The sequence below is a fragment of the Lipotes vexillifer genome, unplaced genomic scaffold (assembly GCF_000442215.2).
Source record: "Lipotes vexillifer unplaced genomic scaffold, Lipotes_vexillifer_v1.1 scaffold121, whole genome shotgun sequence".
Classification (NCBI taxonomy): domain Eukaryota; kingdom Metazoa; phylum Chordata; class Mammalia; order Artiodactyla; family Lipotidae; genus Lipotes; species Lipotes vexillifer.
Window position 1 is genome coordinate 928,937 of NW_006773122.1, and position 18,511 is coordinate 947,447.

The 18,511-nt window shown below is 43.4% G+C and overlaps 1 protein-coding gene across 1 annotated transcript in view; it reads left to right on the forward strand.

Annotated features, from left to right (window-relative positions):
- CCDC69 (coiled-coil domain containing 69) overlaps positions 1-18,511 on the forward strand; it is a 39,372-nt gene that overhangs the window by 20,279 nt on the left and 582 nt on the right. The window contains exons 4-9 of the mRNA XM_007448061.1: positions 2,738-2,844; positions 3,345-3,429; positions 14,988-15,061; positions 15,980-16,081; positions 16,572-16,691; positions 17,781-17,878. Of these exons, the coding sequence (XP_007448123.1) occupies positions 2,738-2,844; positions 3,345-3,429; positions 14,988-15,061; positions 15,980-16,081; positions 16,572-16,691; positions 17,781-17,878 (586 nt within the window). The remainder of the gene's footprint in view (positions 1-2,737; positions 2,845-3,344; positions 3,430-14,987; positions 15,062-15,979; positions 16,082-16,571; positions 16,692-17,780; positions 17,879-18,511) is intronic.

Below are 18,511 nucleotides of genomic sequence, written 5' to 3' on the forward strand. Positions count from 1 at the left end.
GAGCGGCTGGGCCCGTGAGCCATGGCCACTGGGCCTGCGCGTCCGGAGCCTGTGCTCCGCAACGGGAGAGGTCGCAACAGTGAGAGTCCCGCGTACCGCAAAAAAAAAAAAAAAAAAAAAGTACAGATTCTGGGGCCTCACCACAGACCAACTAAATAAAGATCTCTGGGAGCGGGGCTGAAGACTCTGCATTGTTAGTGATGATAAATCTTTTTAATAAGCTTCTCCCCAGTTGGGGCCAGTCTGGTACTGCTGACCAACGTTTGGGACCCCGAGCCAAATGATTTATGAGAGCTGATCATGACCACTGCCTCCGCCCAGGATCCAGGGCTCAGACTTCCTATCTGATGGACTGACCACAGCCTCTTTTCTCACATTTCTCGTCATATCTTGTACCCAACCTGGCCTATGAAGTTCTGTAGTAATATTACTACTACATTTCCTTTATTTATTTATTTATTTATTTATTTATTTATTTATTTATTTATGGCTGCGTTGGGTCTTCATTGCCGCTCGCGGGCTTTCTGTAGTTGCGGTGAGCTGGCTTCTCATTGCAATGGCCTCTCTTGTTTCAGAGCACAGGCTCTAGGCGCACGGGCTTCAGTAGTTGTGGCACGTGGGTTCAGTAGTTGTGGCTCGCAGGCTCTAGAGCGCAGGCTCAGTAGTTGTGGCGCACACAGGTTTAGTTGCTCTGCGTGTGTGGGATCTTCCTGGACCAGGGATCGAACCCGTGTCCCCTGCATTGGCAGGAGGATTCTTAACCACTGTGCCACCAGGGAAGTCCCTATTACTACTACATTTATAATAATGCTAACAATGCTAGTATTAGCCTCCAATGCTTGTCATGAGCACCGAGCAATATTTAGAGAACATTTAGTGAACAATGAAGAGTACTTATTGAGCACCTCCAAATGCCTGGCACTACACTTAGTGCTTTTTAAAATTCATTCATTTGTTGTATTTTTTAGATTCTACATATAAGTGGTAACATACAGTATTGGTCTTTCTCTGACTTAGTGCACTAAGCATAATACCCTCTAGGTCCATCCATGTTGTTGCAAATGGCAGAATTTCATTCTTTTTTATGGCTGAGTAACACTCCTTTACATGTATATACTGCATCTACTTTATCCATTCATATGTTGATGGACACTTAGGTTGCTTCCATGTGTTGGCTATTGTACAATTACTGGGTTTTTTTTTTTTTTTTTGGCGGTAAGCGGGCCTCTCACTGTTGTGGCCTCTCCAGTTGCGGAGCACAGGCTCTGGACGCGCAGGCTCAGCGGCCATGGCTCCCGGGCCCAGCCGCTCAGTGGCATGTGGGATCTTCCCAGACCGGGGCACGAACCCGTGTCCTCTGCATCGGCAGAGGGACTCTCAACCACTGTGCTACCAGGGAAGCCCTACAATTACTGCTTTTTATGTATAAGCTGGTAGAACAAGGTGGTACTTCAGAATGTTTGCTGTGGAATCACATTGTGTAGGTTCACAGTCCTTTATCCCGATTGTGAACTGGGTAATCTTGCTTAGGCTACGTGATTTCTTTGTCCCTCAGTTCCCTCATCTGTGACATGGGGATAATCATAGTGCCCACCACGCTGGGTGGTTGTGAGGATTCAGTGAGTAATACCTGTGAGATACTTGGAACAGAGCTGGGCATGTTTCTGAGCATGGTAAGCGCTCTTTATTGTTTACCAGCTGTTGTTATTTTTATCACCATTGTTTTCTGACTTAATCATCTCAATAGCCCCATGAGGTAGGTATTATCATTATCTTGGTTTAACGTATTCGGTAACTGAAGCCCCGAGAGGGTGGGTCCCTGCCTTATGTGAGACCCAGAGCCTGTTGGACTCAGAGTGGCATCACCAGGCCTGTTTGGGGGTTTCCTGTTTGTGTCTCCTCACTGTTCACAGCAGCCTGTTTGCCCCCCGCTTCGGGGGATGCTGAAGGTGAGGAGTCACACACTCAGACACAGGGCCCAGCAGGTAACGTGTATGACCAAGTGGCCCCTTACACACATCCTCTGTGAGGAGAGGTAAGGACAGTGGCAAGGGACAGAGCCACGTCCTGGACGGAGGGGAAGGCAGCTGCCCCTCAGCCCAGCTCCTGCTTTGACACTAAGGCACACACCGCCACTTCTTTGGCTTCTTCAAGATAGGTTGGAAATCTGTCCTATTAAGTAAAATCTGCCCAGTTATTAAGCATCAGCCACTATTTGTTTTTAATTTAGATATTGGGTAGAGCAGCGTCCCCAACCTTTTTGGTACCAGGGACCGTTTTCGTGGAAGACAGTTTTTCCAAGGACTGGGGCATTGGGGGGGGGGGGCGTGGGGGGGGGCAGGGGGGATGGTTTCGGGATGACTCAAACGCATGACTTTTATTGTGCACTTTATTTCTATTATTATTACATCAGCTCTGTCTCAGATGATTGGGCATTAGATCCCGGGGGTTGGCAACCCTTGGGGTAGAGCAAATAGCTCCTTTATGGGCAGAACGTGTCCCGTGAGTTACCGGCTCTGCTATAGATCCCAGGGGCAAAATGAGACCCCTGGCTCCTGCACTTTATGAAGGAGGGTCTCCAAAACCAGGGAGATTTAAGGGGCTGCCTCTGGAGCTGAGACCATTCTTGAGGAGGAGACAGGCTCCCCAGCCCTTAGCTTGAGCCTCATACACCCTCTCTGCTGGGCCTGGTCCCAGCCTCTGCTCTGTGATTGTTTTTTTCCTCCCTCACCTATAGCCACAACTGTCCATCTCTGTGCATCTGAGGAGGCTGGGCAGCACCAGAAGGCTCTCACCAGAATTCTCCAACAACACGAAGAGGACAAGAAGAAATGGGCACAGAAGGTAAGGCCCAGCCCCCCTCTTTTCCTCCTGCTCTGCTAACCATGTTAAATCCCAGAGTGAGGCCATCTTTTGGTCTTATTGTTGGTGTAAGTATCTCTTACTTGTTTTGCCAGGAAGAGAGTCCTTTATCTGTTGAACAAATATTTGTAACTGCTGGCATATAATTCATTATATTCATTCTTTGCAATAAAAGGTGGGGAAACACATAACAAAGGGCTTCCTGCCCTCAGTGGCATCAGGATTAGAAGATTCCAAAATCCCTTTCCACCTGGTAAATCTCTGGGAGCCCCCTTCTAAGCCCTAAAGAGGGCAAAGTCAGCCACACCTGCTGTGTCTTAGAGGCCTTGTGCCCTCTCTGGGCACATGTCATTCCTGTCGCTCCAATCAGCGGGTAGGACTCTGATCACCAACCTCCAAAACGCTCCAGTGTCGGTGAGTGAATGAGTGAGGCTGCCCTGAACCTACTCAATCTCATCCTGCTCTGGACCCTCCGCCCCCAGGTGAAGGAGGGGGAACTAGAGCTTGGAGAGAAACTGAATGAACAGCGAAGAGTCCTGGAGAGAGAGCACGCGGAGGCCCTGAGAGGTAAGGACAAGATGCACTTGGGAGGGTGTGGAACGGACTCCTTCTGTTCCACTTGCTGAGCTCACACGGGACTCCCACTGTCCCCTCCCTCCCACCTCTGGTGCATAAGCAGTTGGTCACTTCAGGGCTAGAGTTTGCAGGGTCCTTCGACTTGTCCTTTCAGGCATGTAAAATCTGACCCCATCCTTTGTTTTACCTTAGTCGAGAGGTGTTTTTCCTTTCCACTTTAAAAGCAATTTGTATTCATTACAGGAAATTTGGAAAACCTTGACAAATAGGAGAATTTTAAAATATCTGTTTTCCTTCCCCACGGTGATGACGGCTCTTACAATTTATGGTTAGGTTGATTATTTTTTTCAAGTAACTTTCTTTCCTTTTACATGTGATGTGCTCATCAAAGAAAATTTAGAATGTATGGATTAAACAAAAAGATCTTACAGCATAATGGTTGGATCTCAGACTCTGCAAATGGTCTCTGGGTTTGAATCCCAGCTTCACCATTTACCAGCTATGTAACCTTGAAGAAGTTAGTTAACCCTTGTTCACAGGGTCTTTATGAGAATCAAACAATTTAATTTATAGTTAGTTAGATAGATAGATAGATAGGTAGATGAAGGAATCTAGAACAGTCGCTGATAGTTCACAAGATACTTAGCAAGTATTTATTAGTATTTTTTTATTACTGAGAAAATTAAAACTGTGTATAATTCCACCCAGAACTAATCACTGCTACCCCTTTGATATAGATCCCTTTTACTTCTTTTGTGTGTATTTACCTAGAATATATATCTATGCACACACACACACACTTTGGGGGGAGGAGATAAATTGATTTTTTCACTTTGAACTGTATTAACATCTTGTCATTAAACTCCTGTAGCACAGTTTTAGTAACTGCATAGCATTCCAGTGTGTACCCTTGCTCAGTTAACTGAGCCCCTCTGGTTAGGCATTTCGGCAGTTTCAAACTTTTGCCATTGCTTATAATAGCAGTGATACACAGGGAACCTCATTTTGTAAAATCTTTGCCACACTCATGATTTTATCATTAGAATAACATCCTAGTAGGGTTGGTATGGCAAAGTTTATGTACATATATCTTTTATTTTGGTAAAATACACATAAGATTTACCATTAGTGACATTTACTCCATTCACAGTGCCCTGCAACCATCACCACTGTCCACTTCCAGAACTCTCTCATCCTAAAGGCAAACCCCATACCCACTAAGCAGTCACTCCCAAACCCCACCCTCACCCTTCCAACCCCCAAGAAACTATCACTCTGCTCTGAGTCTCAAGGCTGTGCCACTGCGGACACTCATGTAAATGGAATCATACAACCCCTACATCTGGCTTCCTTCACCCAGCATAACATTTCCAAGGCCCATCCATGCCGCAGTGTGCATTTGCACTCCATTCCTTTTTCTCCCCCCTCTTTTTAAAATTATTCCATTCCTTTTTGTGGCTGAATAATATTCCATTGCCTGGGCACCCCACACTCTCTTATTCATTCATCAGTTGATGGATACCTGGGCTATGAACCAGTGCCACCAGTACAAGCACCTGCTTGAACACCTGCTTTCAGTTCTCCTGGGTGTAGCTTAGAAGTAGAACTGCTGGGTCACATGGTAATTCTATGCTTAACTTTTTGAGAAACCACCAAACTGTTTTCCACAGTGGCTGCACCAATTTTCAGTTCCAGCATCAATGCACAAGGGTTCCAGTTGCACCATATCCTTGCCAACACTTGTTAGTTTCCACTGTTGTTGCTATTATTATTATTGCCATCCTAGTGAGTGCAAAGTGGTATCTCATAATGGTTTTGATTTGCATTTCCCTAATGACTAATTTTGCTGAGCATCTTTTCTTTCTTTCTTTTTTTTTTTTTTTGTGGTACGTGGGCCTCTCACTGCTGTGGCCTCTCCCGTTGCGGAGCGCAGGCTCAGCGGCCATGGCTCACGGACGGGCCCAGCCGCTCCGCGGCATGTGGGATCTTCCCGGACCGCAGCACGAACCCGTGTCCCCTGCATCGGCAGGCGGACTCTCAACCACGGCCCCACCAGGGAAGCCCCTGCTGAGCATCTTTTCATGTGCATGTTGGCCATTTGTATAGCTTCTTTGGGGAAGGTTATCTAGATTTTTTTTTTTTTTTTGCCGTACGCGGGCCTCTCACTGTTGTGGCCTCTCCCGTTGCGGAGCACAGGCTCCGGACGCGCAGGCTCAGTGGCTCATGGGCCCAGCCGCTCCACAGCATGTGGGATCTTCCCGGACCGCAGCACGAACCCGTGTGCCCTGCATCAGCAGGCGGACTCCCAACCACTGAGCCACCAGGGAAGCCCTATCTAGATTTTTGATGCTATTGAAATTGACCTTGAAAATGTTATACCAATTTTTCTTTAATCATCAGTATTTGTATAACTTTCCCCCAGAATTATTTATCTTTTTGAAAACACAGTTAAGATTATTTTATATGTAAAATTTTATATCTTGTTCTTTTTATTTAACATTGTATCAAACATGTTTCCAAGTAATTCTTCTGCTACTAAAATGTAAAATCTAGACCACTGCATACATGGTTTTCCTTATTTCCTGTGAGTCTAGACATATAGATTTTAACTATTGTAAGTAACACTGCACTAAATGTGTTTTGCGTAAAGATGTGCCCACATTTTACATTATATCCTTAGATTCCCAGAAATGGAATAACTAGGACAGAGGTCTGAACAATTTTAAGAATCTTGAAACATATTGCAACATTAGCGCAATTTTGAAATAGAATTGAAGCCCTTGCCCTGGGAATTTGAAGGGTTGCATTTTAATACTAATACACCCCGTGAAACTGGGTCTGTCACTGGACCTTAGTTCACTTTCTGTATCTCTAAAACCTACCTTGAATCTCCTTTCAGTATGTGTATCTCTAAAATCTTCCTTCCCTCCCTCTCAAGGCTATTATGGGAAAATAACTTTCTTCTCCAAGCAGAGCATTGCTTTGATATTAATTTTAGCATTGTAAATATATTGATAAGAAAATTTTCCTACTGTAACAACCCCAGAGGGGAAGGGACTGCCTGTCTCGAGTTCTTCCCATCAGTCAGAATTCTTTCAGTTACTTTTAAATTGCTTGGCACCGATTAGGTGCTACCTAAGTGTGTATTAAATGAATGACTAAAAGCACAGCATGGGGGAAGTATAAGTGGGAGAGGCTAGTGGTGGTTATTCACATTTGATAACCTTGTTGTCTTTTATTTTCTATTTTTGTTTTTTTTAATTATTATACATTAAAATTGACTTTCTGATATACAGTTTCATAAACTGTAACACGTGTAGATTCGTGCAACCATCACCATAATCCAATATAGAACAGTTCCATCACCCCCAAAACACTCTCTCAGGCTGCCCATTGGTATTCACATCCTCTCCCACCCCAACCCCTGACAACCACTGATCTGTTCTCCACCACTATGGTTTTGTCTTTTTGAGACTGTTAGAGGAACAAAATAATACAATATAATCTTTAACATTGTCTTCTTTCCCTCATCATGATGCCTTTGAGAGTTATCCAAGTGGCTGGGTGTATCAATAGTACATTCTTTTTCATGGCTGAGTTGTGATCTAGTGTTCACTCATCCCCTTGTCCCGGGGAGGGGGGACAGGTCGTTTCCAACTTGAGGCAATTATGAATAGAGCTCTTCTAAACATTTGTGTACAGGTCTCTGTGTTAAGTTTCTTGGGTAAACACCTAGGAGTGGAATGGGTATGATAAATGTATGTTCAGTATTATGAGAAATGACTAAACTGCTTTCCTAAGGGACCATCATTTTACATTCCCATCAGTGATGGATGAGTTCCACTGTTCCTTTTCACCAACACTTGTCAATATTTTTTATTTTTTGCTGTTCTAATAAATAAGCAGTGATGACTCACTGTGGGTGTAATTTTCATTTCAGTAATGACTAATCATGTAGAACACCTCTTCTTGTGTTTATTTGCTGTCTGTATAACCTCTTTGGTAAAATGTCTGTTCAAATCCTTTGCCCATTTTAATTAGCTTGTTTGTTCTTACTGTAGAGGTTTTTTTTTTTAACATCTTTATTGGAGTATAATTGCTTTACAGTGGTGTGTTAGTTTCTGCTTTATAACAAAGTGAATCAGCTATACATATACATATGTTCCCATATCTCTTCCCTCTTGCGTCTCCCTCCCACCCTCCCTATCCCACCCCTCTAGGTGGTCACAAAGCACCGAGCTGATCTCCCTGTGCTATGCGGCTGCTTCCCACTAGCTACCTCTTTTACGTTTGGTAGCGTATATATATATGTCCATGCCACTATCTCACTTTGTCGCAGCTTACCCTTCCCCCTCCCCATATCCCAAGTCCATTCTCTAGTAGGTCTGTGTCTTTATTCTCGTCTTACCCTAGGTTCTTCGTGACCTTTTTTTTTTTCCTTAGATTCCATATATATGTGTTAGCATATGGTATTTGCTTTTCTCTGACTTACTTCACTCTGTATGACAGACTCTAGGTCCATCCACCTCACTACAAATATCTCAATTTCGTTTCTTTTTATGGCTGAGTAATATTCCATTGTATATACGTGCCACATCTTCTTTATCCATTCATCCAATGATGGACACTTAGGTTGCTTCCATGTCCTGGCTATTGTAAATAGAGGTGCAATGAACATTGTGGTACATGACTTTTTGAATTATGGTTTTCTCAGGGTATATGACCAGTAGTGGGATTGCTGGGTCGTATGGTAGTTCTATTTTTAGTTTTTTAAGGAACCTCCATACTGTTCTCCATAGTGGCTGTATTAATTTACATTCCCACCAACAGTGCAAGAGAGTTTCCTTTTCTCCACACCCTCTCCAGCATTTACTGTTTCTAGATTTTTTGATGATGGCCATTCTGACTGGTGTGAGATGATATCTCATTGTAGTTTTGATTTGCATTTCTCTAATGATTAATGATGTTGAGCATCCTTTCATGTGTTTGTTGACAATCTGTATATCTTCTTTGGAGAAATGTCTGTTTAGGCCTTCTGCCCATTTTTGGATTGGGTTGTTTGTTTTTTTGTTATTGAGCTGCATGAGCTGCTTGTAAATCTTGGAGATTAATCCTTTGTCAGTTGCTTCATTTGCAAATATTTTCTCCCATTCTGAGGGTTGTCTTTTGGTCTTGTTTATGGTTTCCTTTGCTGTGCAAAAGCTTTTAAGTTTCATTAGGTCCCATTTGTTTATTTTTGTTTTTATTTCCATTTCTCTAGGAAGTCGGTCTAAAAGGATCTTGCTGTGATTTATGTCATAGAGTGTTCTGCCTATGTTTTCCTCTAAGAGTTTGATAGTGTCTGGCCTTACATTTAGGTCTTTAATACATTTTGAGTTTATTTTTGTGTATGGTGTTAGGGAGTGTTCTAATTTCATAAACATTTGTGTACAGGTCTCTGTGTGCTCTTCTAAATTTGTGTTCTTTAAATTCTTCTGAACATTTGTGTACATGTCTCTGTGTGTTCTTAAGTTTCTTGGGTAAACACCTAGGAGTGGAATGGGTATGATAAATGTATGTTCAGTTTTATGAGAAATGACTAAATTGCTTTCCTAAGGGACCATCATTTTACATTCCCATCAGCGATGGATGAGTTCCACTGTTCCTTTTCACCAACACTTGTCAATACTTTTTATTTTTTGCTGTTCTAATAAATAAGCAGTGATGACTCACTGTGGGTGTACTCTGCATTTCAGTAATGACTAATCATGTAGAACATCTCTTGTGTTTATTTGCTGTCTGTATAACCTCTTTGGTAAAATGTCTGTTCAAATCCTTTGCCCACTTTAATTAGCTTGTTTGTTCTTACTGTAGAGTTTTGAGAGATATTTATATATTTTGGATACAAGTCCTCTGTATTTGCAAATATTTTCTCCTAGTCTGTGTGGGTGTTTTGGTTTTGTTTTGTTTGCTTTTCTTTTTCATTCTCTTAATGGCTTTCACAGAGCAAAGCTTTAACTTTGATAAATTCCAAAGTTATTTTTTCTTTTATCAATTATGCTTTTGGTGTCATATCTAAGAACTCTTTGCTGAACGCTAGGTAACAAAGATCTTCTATGTTTTCTTCCAAAAGTTATATGGTTTTAAGTTTTACATTTAGGTCTATGATCCATATAATCATGTGATTTTTCTTCTTTATACTGTCAACATGGTAGATTGCATTGATTTGAGTTTTCAAATTTTGGACTTGTGTTACAAAACCCCACTTGGTCTTTTTATATATTGCTGAATTTGATTTGCTAATATTTTACTGAAGGTGTTTGTTTCTATGTTCATAAGGGCTACTGGTCTGTAGTATTTTCTTGTACCATCTGTCTGGTTTCAGTATCAGGGTAAAGCTTGCCTCGTGGAATGAGTTGGGAAATGCTCCTTCCTCTTCTGTCTCTAAAAGAGATTGTATAGAGTTGGTACTATATCATTTTTAAATATTCAGTAGAATTTGTCAGAGAAAGCTAAAGATTTAAACAGATACTTGACGAAAGAGGATATACAGACAGCAAATAAACACAAGAAAAGATGGGCTTGGACATTTCCTTTCCAGAAAGTATTTAAGTACAGATTTAACTTCAATAGTTAGAGGAATGTCCAGGTTATGTATTTTTTCTTGGATGAGCTTTGGAAGTTTGTAGTTTTTCAGTAATTGGTACTCTTTATCTAAGTTGTCAAGTTTATGTGCATAGGAGTTGTTCATAGTGGTCCCTTAGTATTGTTTTAAATATCTTCTGTATCTATAATGCCATCCCAAGTTTCAGTAATTGGTAATCTGTGCATTTAATTTTTTTTCTCTGTCAGTCTTGCTTGAGGTTTATCAATTTTATTAATCCTTTCCAAGAATCAGCTTTCGGTTCCATTGATTTCTTTTTCCTATTTTTCTATTTTCAATCTCACTGACTTCTCTTTTTATTTCCTTCCTCCTGCTTGCTTGCTTTGTATCTAGTTAGCTCTTTTTTTTCTAGTTTCTTAAACTAGAAGTTTAGTGATTTGAGACCTATCTCCTTTTCTAACATAAGCACTTGGTGCTATAAATTTCCCCCTCAGCACTGCATTATCTGCATCCTACAAATTGATGTTTTATATTTTTGTTCAGTTCAAAATATATTCAAGGGAGATTACCTTGAGACTTCCTCTTTGCCTCACTGAATATTTAGAAGTGTATTTCATTCCAAGTGTTCGGACATTTTTCAGTTCTCTTTTTGTGACTGATTTCCAGTTTGATTCCATTATGGTCAGAGAACACGGTTTATATTTCATTTCTTTTATAATATTTTACAGCTTGTTTTATGATTCAGGATATGGTCTATCTTGTGAATGTTTCATGTGCACTTGGAAAGAATGTGTATTGAGTATTTTATAAATGAATCAATTAAAACAAGTCACTGACAGTATTGTTCAGTTTATATTCTTACTGTCTGTCTACCTTTTCTATCAAATACTGAGGAGTGTTGACGTCTTCAACTGTAATTGTGTATTTGTCTGTTTCTCCTTTCAGTTTTGTCCGTTTTTGCTTCATGTAATTTGAAGAATGACTGTTCATGTATAAATATTTAAAGTTTGTTATGTCTTCCTGGAGAATGGACCCCTTTATCGTGATGTAGTGTACGTCTTCATCCCTGAGAATCTTCCTTATTTTTTTTTAATTTAATTTATTTATTTTTTGGTTGTGCCAGGTCTTAGTCGCAGCAGGAGGGCTCTTTAGTTGCGGCTCACCAGCTCCTTAGTTGCAGCTCACAGGCTCCTTAGTTGTGGCATGCATGTGAGATCAAGTTCCCTGACCAGGGATCGAACCCACATCCCCTGCAGTGGGAGGTGGATTCTTAACCACTGCACCACCAGGGAAGTCCCGAGAATCTTCCTTATTCTTAAATGTTTCATTTCCACTCTTACTTTTAACCCATCTATGACATATTTAACGTAGGTTTTGTAGGGATCCTGGTGGTCCAGTGGTTACAACTCTGTGCTTTCACTGCTGAGGGCATGGGTTTGATCCCTGGTCGGGGAACTAAGATCCTGTGAGCCTCACGGCATGGCCAAAAACAAACAAAAAAAGTAGGTGTTATATCATGTCAGTAGCACATAGTTGGGGTTTCTTTTATTTGGAGTGTTTAGGCAGTTTGTTGTTATTGATATGGTTGAATTTAGGTCTGTCGTTTCGGTGTTTGTCTTCTGTTTGTTCTGATTTTTATCCTCTATTTTCCCTTCCCTGCTTTCTTTTGGAGTATCTGAACATTTTTTTAGTATTCCTTTTTAACTTGCCTATTCTATTTTTTTTTTAGATGTTGGGAGTAGGGGTTTATTAATTTATTTATTTTTGCTGTGTTGGGTCTGAGTTTCTGTGCGAGGGCTTTCTCTAGTTGTGGCAAGCGGGGGCCATTCTTCATCGCGGTGCGCGGGCCCCTCACTATCGCGGCCTCTCTTGTTGTGGAGCACAGGCTCCAGACGCACAGGCTCAGTAGTTGCGGCTCACGGGGCTAGTTGCTCCGCGGCATGTGGGGTCCTCCCAGACCAGGGCTCGAACCCGTGTCCCCTGCATTAGCAGGCAGATTCTCAACCACTGCGCCACCAGGGAAGCCCCCCTATTCTCTTTTACTATATCTTTGTGTATGTATATGTGTGTGTCTGTGTGTGTATGTATTAGTGATTGCACTAAGAATTACAATATGTGTAAGAGTCTACTTAGAATTAATATCTTACCAGTTCAAGTGGAATGTACAAACCTTATCATCATATAGGTCTATCATCTCTCCTTTTTGTTGTACTTAGTCTTATGTATTACATCTGCATACACTGAATACCCCGTCAGACAATGTTATAATTTTTGCTTTTACCCATCATATTTTAAAGAGCTCAAAGGAAAAAGAATAGTCTATTACATTTACCCAGGTGTTTACCAGTTCTGTTGTTCTTCCTAAATTCCTGAAATTTCAAGTTGCCCTCTGGTACCATTTGCCTTCTATTTAAAGAATTTCTTTGAGCAGTTCTTTTAGAGCAGGTCTATTGGTGATGAATTTTTAGTGTTTCTTCATCTAGAATGTCTTTATTTCACCTTCTTTCCTGAAGGATATTTTTACTGAAGATAGGATTCTTGATTTACAGTTCTTTTATTTCAGCAGTTTTAAAATGTCCTTATGCCTTCTAGTCTCCAATCTTTCTAATGAGAAATCCACAACTCATTCAAACTTACTTCTTCTATGTAATGCACCATTTTTCTTTGATTCTGTTCCAGATTTTTTATTAGTTTTTTTTAACACCTTTATTGGAGTATAATTGCTTTACAATGGTGTGTTAGTTTCTACTTTATAACAAAGTGAATCAGCTATACATATATCCCCATATCTCCTCCCTCTTGCATCTCCCTCCCACCCTCCCTATTCCACCCCTCTAGGTGGTCACAAAGCACCGAGCTGATCTCCCTGTGCTATGCAGCTGCTTCCCACTAGCTCTCTGTTTTACATTTGGTAGTGTATATATGTCCATGCCATTCTCTCACTTCGTCCCACCTTCCCCTTCCCCCTCCCCCCCTCAAATCCATTCTCTACATCTGCATCTTTATTCCTGTCCTGCCCCTAGGTTCTTCATAACCTTTTTTTTTTTTTTTAGATTCCATATATATGTGTTAGCATACGGTATTTGTTTTTCCTCTTTGACTTACTTCACTCTGTATGAGTCTCTAGGTCCATCCACCTTGCTACATACAAATAACTCAATTTCGTTTCTTTTAATGGCTGATTGTTATTAGTTTTTAAAAATGATACGTCTGAGTGTGGATTTCATTGGGTTTACTTTGATGTTCAGTGAGCATCTTTAATCTGTAGGATTATGTTTTGCCAAATTTGGGAAGCATTCCACCATTCCTTCCTATAGTTTTTCTGCGCCGCCTCCTTTCTGAGTCTTTGACTCAAATGTCAGATATCCTGGGATTATCTTTTGGGTCCCTGAGGCTCTGTCCATTTTTTTCCAATATTTTTTCACTTTCTTTCAGATTGGGTAATTTCTATTGATCTTCAAAAATTCACTAGCTCTTTATGTCATTTCTGTTCTCCTACTGAGCCCACCAAGTGAGTTTTTTACTTCATTTTTTTGTGCTAAAATTCCCTCCTGGTTTTAATGTTTGGTTACACTTTCTAGTTTTCCATCCTTTTGAAGAGTGTTCACCCTTATTTCAGAGCATTTGTATAGTGGCTTCCTTAAAGTCCCTTAATAATTCCAACATCTGTGGCACCTCACTGTTGGCATCTGTTGAATGTCTTTTCTCAGGAGAATTGAGATTTTCCCACTTCTTTGTATGCTGAGTATTTAGAAGTGCAAGCCGAGCAATTTCGGATGTTTGACTACATCAGATGCTGGCTCTTGTTTAAATTAAATGTACTGGTTGAGTGGTACTTTGAATTCTGATCTTCTTGCCTAGTCTGCCTGCTACCATTTACTTTTCAGAGTCTGAAAATAGTTGTTCCATTCATTCTGTCCTGGTTTTTATAGCTAAATTCAGTAGACTGCATGGAGTGTGCTTCCTCCATCTTACCTGGAAACAAACCTGTCTTGATAGGCCAATTAATTAAGCCCATAATTTATAAAAATTAAGCCTGTGGGTTTTATATAGCTGATCTTATCAATTTTTGACAGCTCTATCACATTTATGCTACTGAACATTCTTTTCCTTGTGTCACTGCCCACTGTGACACAGTCCCCTTATATACCTGGGCCTTTGGCTGTACTACACTTTCCTGTTGTCTGTCCTATTTCCCATCCCACCCAGTGACTAGTCATTTCCCTCTTATCTTCTTTCAGCCAAGAGAAGGTTGGAATTTTCCAAAAGGAACTTTGTAGAGGAGGCAGGATGAAAAGTAAACTCTGAATTTGGAGAGTGATAAGTCCAGCTCTGCACAGCACTGCCCAGACTAGAGAGCCCTTGCATGTCCTTTTCTCACCCCTTAGAGACAACTAGGCCAGGCTTATTTTGACCCATTTCACAACTGAGTCAACAGGAGTTTTAGGTATTTCAAGTGATCTCCTCCAGGTTTCTCAGTTTTAAAGCAGCAGAATTAGGACCAGGTAGATTTCCTGGCCCCAAATCTAATGTACTTACTGTAGTTTCGTGCCACAGTTTGACAACTAATGAGTCAATGATTTTGTGATTTGGCTAACCCAACTTATAGAACATTGGCCCTGTGCATTTTCCACAGCATGCTGTGGCCTGAGATTAACAGCCTGCCGCAGATCTTTGGATCTTCCCCTCAGCCAGGTGTGGGTGGCACCCACAATCTGGTAGGGTTCACAATTCTTCCCAGGATCTCATTTGTTTCCCCTTCCATGAGCTTCTATTAAATATCTACTATAGTTCTGGTACAGCCCCAAGCCCATGAGCTAGGAGGAGGAATAAAAGCATTCTCAGACTCCTGGCCCCCATGATCCCAGGGGGTCACCTGGGCTCTCTGAAGCTCATGGGGCCTGCTGGACAGCTTTAGGGTGAAGTGTCAGGGATCTGAGCTCACAGTGGTCTCCTTTCCCTCCAGTCCTCCAGGCCTCCCATGAGCAGGATAAAGAAGCCCTTACCCACTCCTTCCAGGAGGCCAAGGCGGCCCTGCAGGTGAGACGGGTTGGGCCATGTCAGTCTCTGTGATGTGGCCACCACACTGTTATATAAGCTCAGGAGGACTTGGTCTGAGATAAGGGTTGGCCTGTTTTTCAAGGACCGTTGGGAACATCTTGGAGACTTCGTGGGCCTGGTGCCACAGTGTGATTAGAGCGATGGGTGGATGCACAGGGACCTGTGGAAGCAGGAGAGGAGGTGTCCGACCCAATCTGGCTGGTCAGGGATTTCCTAGAGGGATTGAGATCTAAGCTGGAGTCTGAGGGTGGGTTAGAATTTTTCAGATGAAGAAGGGTCGGAAGAGTGCCTTAGGTTGGAAAAATAAAATAAAAAGTGTTTAAAGGCATGGAGGAAAGGGAAAAAATATAGAGTACCTGTGGAACTGAAACAAGTCCAAGATGACTGGGTATAGAGTATAAGTGGGAGATAGCTGAGGCCAGAGAGGGAGGCAAGGAGCAAACGGTGGGAGTCTGTGAGCCATAGTAAGGGGGGGCGGTGCACTACCCTAAAGGCAATGGGCAAGGTTCGGGTGGAAGAAATCCTTGGCGGGGGAGCAGTATGGAGACAGGAACGCACCTGGCAGCTGGAACAGTGATGTGACGTTGGCTGCAGGAGAAGGCGTGTAGAGGGAGCAGTGAGAGAAGAGAAGGGGCGAGGACACCGAGCCCGGTTTGCATGTATTTTGAAGGCCAGACTACCGCCGGCCTTGAATACCCTGACATCGTCCCCAAGGGTATGGAGCGGTGGGGCTGTGTCTTCCGAGCAGTGCTTGAGGTAGCTATAGAGCCTGCACTGTTGGGCAGAGCAGCAACAGACTGAAGAACCCAATGCTGACCCCTGTCTGTGGGGTGGAGAAGTCCACCTCCAGCCTTATGGGCCAGGGTTTCATCATCTCCATCCCACTCCCTTCTCCAGGAGACCACTGACAGACTGACCGCACAGCTGGAGGCCTTCCAGGCCAAGATGAAGAGGGTAGAGGAGTCCATCCTGAGCCAAGACTACAAGAAGCACATCCAGGTAGGGCAGCAGCTCACCCGCAGCTTCTCCCTCCTTCCACCTCCAGGGAGGTCCAGGTCTGGGCAACAGGAAAGGCCAGTCCCGCTTCAAGGACAGGGCTCAGACCTGACCCTCTTACCTTCACAAGGGTCTGGAAGAAACAGTGTCCCCGTGTCACTGAGGGGGAAGGTAAGGTTCAGAGAGAGGCATAGGGGATGGTCAAGTGCTCAGGCTCTGGACTCAGAACTGGCTGCAAAGAGCAAACCTACCACCTAGCACAAGCGACTTGACCTTTGTGAACCACGGTTTCCCCATCTGTGATGGTGTGAGCACAACATGCACTATTGAATAGAGTAAGATAAAGCACATTAAGCAGTTTCCATGGGCCAAGAGAGGGAGGTGACTTGTGAAAGTCAGAGCTGGGGGCAGAGTGGGTAGGAGGGAGGTCGCCCGTGCCCCGCTGTCCCCTCTGCCGGATGGTCTGCTGAGATCGCTCTGTGCTCCTGTCTAGGAGTACGGGAGCCCCAGCCAGTTCTGGGAGCAGGAGCTGGAGAGCTTACACTTTGTCATCGAGATGAAGAACGAGCGAATCCACGAGCTAGACAAGCGGCTCATCCTCATGGAGACAGTGGTCCGTGGCTGGCAGCGGCTGGTGGGGGATGGTGGGGGGCGGGCAGCTCATGCTTCTGCTTTCTGGGCACTTTCTCTGTCAGGTGTGCAGAGGGAGGGCACTTTGAGGAGGGCCCAGCCTAGTCCATACCAGCTGTGACCTGCCATCTGTGCTGGCCCTTGAGCCGCTGAGGCTGGTCTGCGTCCAACAGTGCCTCCTTGTCATCCGGGTCCTGTACATTTCTTGACTGACGCTGGGCAGGTAGCCGGGCTAATCAGGAGGGGCTGGCAGATGTCACAGGTCGGGCAGGGGCTGAGGAAGAAGTCAAGGCTGGAGAAAAAAAAAAAAAAAAAAACATCACTTCCTGTGGGCAAAGCTATACCATGGGGCTCGACATCTTTTGGGTCATGCCTACACAAAGGCTAGGGGAGAGTCAAAGTGATGAGCAGAAATGTTAGGTCCAAAATATTGGAAGAGCTCAGCCTGACTGTTCCAGGGATCTTAAGTAGCTCAAGCAGAAGAAGAAGAAAAAAAAAAAAAAAAAGACAGATTTGGAAAGCCAGAGTCAGCAAGGACAGGCCTGGGCAGTGGTGGGCACTGGGGACACAGGTGGCTTTGTCTCCAGGAGAAGAGCGAGGCCTTGGGAACCTAGGGTTGAATCCAAACGGATTATGTTACGTTGTCCTGGAAAAAGTTCCCTGTCCTCTTGTGTGGCGCACAACCTAACTTTTAAATCAGACCATCTCAGAGCGTCCCTATAAATTTTTTTCAACCATTTCTGTGGAATAACATAGCAGATACACTTACATTTTTATACATTAGATACTTCTGACTTTTGGAGAACCAAAATACTCTTGTGAACTGATGGAGATTTTAAATAGTAGTGGCGCTCTTCTTTTTTTTAATATTCATCTGGCAAAGTGAAAAGCTGGCAGTCCTGTGTTCATGCCTTAGCTGTATTGTTCCAAGTAATCTTATTGCTTCACGAAATGTGACATTTGGTCTCAAGTAAATCAGTGTTTTCAGTGACCACAGATAAGAGGGAGGTGACAGCACACATTGTGTCGAGCGAGGTTGGTGGCTTTCTGAGCTTGCTCTTATTTGTCACAGAAAGAAAAAAACCTGCTGTTGGAGGAGAAAATCACCACCCTGCAGCAGGAGAACGAGGACCTCCATGCCCGAGGCCGCAACCACATGGCTGTGTCCAGGTAGCTGCTCCCACCCCCCTCCTCCCATCCCCACCGCTTTTTTTGTGAACTTCCAGTTAAGAGAGTCTCCAAGAGGCCCTGGGAATGGATTGACGTGGGCCCAGGCCTGTCTGGGGAATGCGGCTCCTCTTTGCTTGGGGGTCAGCAAAGGGAAATCCCAAGGGACCGGCTCTGGCCGGAAATAGAAGTCACAGGGCTGATTAATATCTGTTTGTCTCCATCCTGGCTAAGTGGGCTCCATGGGAAAGCCCAATCCAGGAAGAAGGAAGCGGAAGCGTAGGGTTCAAGAGGCCCAATGAATGAATGAATCAGTTGTAAGGGATCCGTAAATAAGAACTAAGATCATGTGTCAGAGGTAATTTGTTGACTACACATTATCTCATCTAATCCTCATAATTACTCTAACAGCCAGTCCTGTTATCATTCCCATTTTACAAATTCACCAAGAGTGAATACCTTGCCCAGAGTTACACGTCTCAGTGGTGGAGCAGATCTGAACCCAGAGCTGTCTGCTAAACTTCAGACAAGCCTAGAATGGGACACTAGGGCCGTCTGTTCAGTTCCCTCAACTGGTTCAGAGGCTGAGAAAAGGCCGGGGTGGGAGTGGGGCTTTGGGGGGGGGGTGTCTGAGGG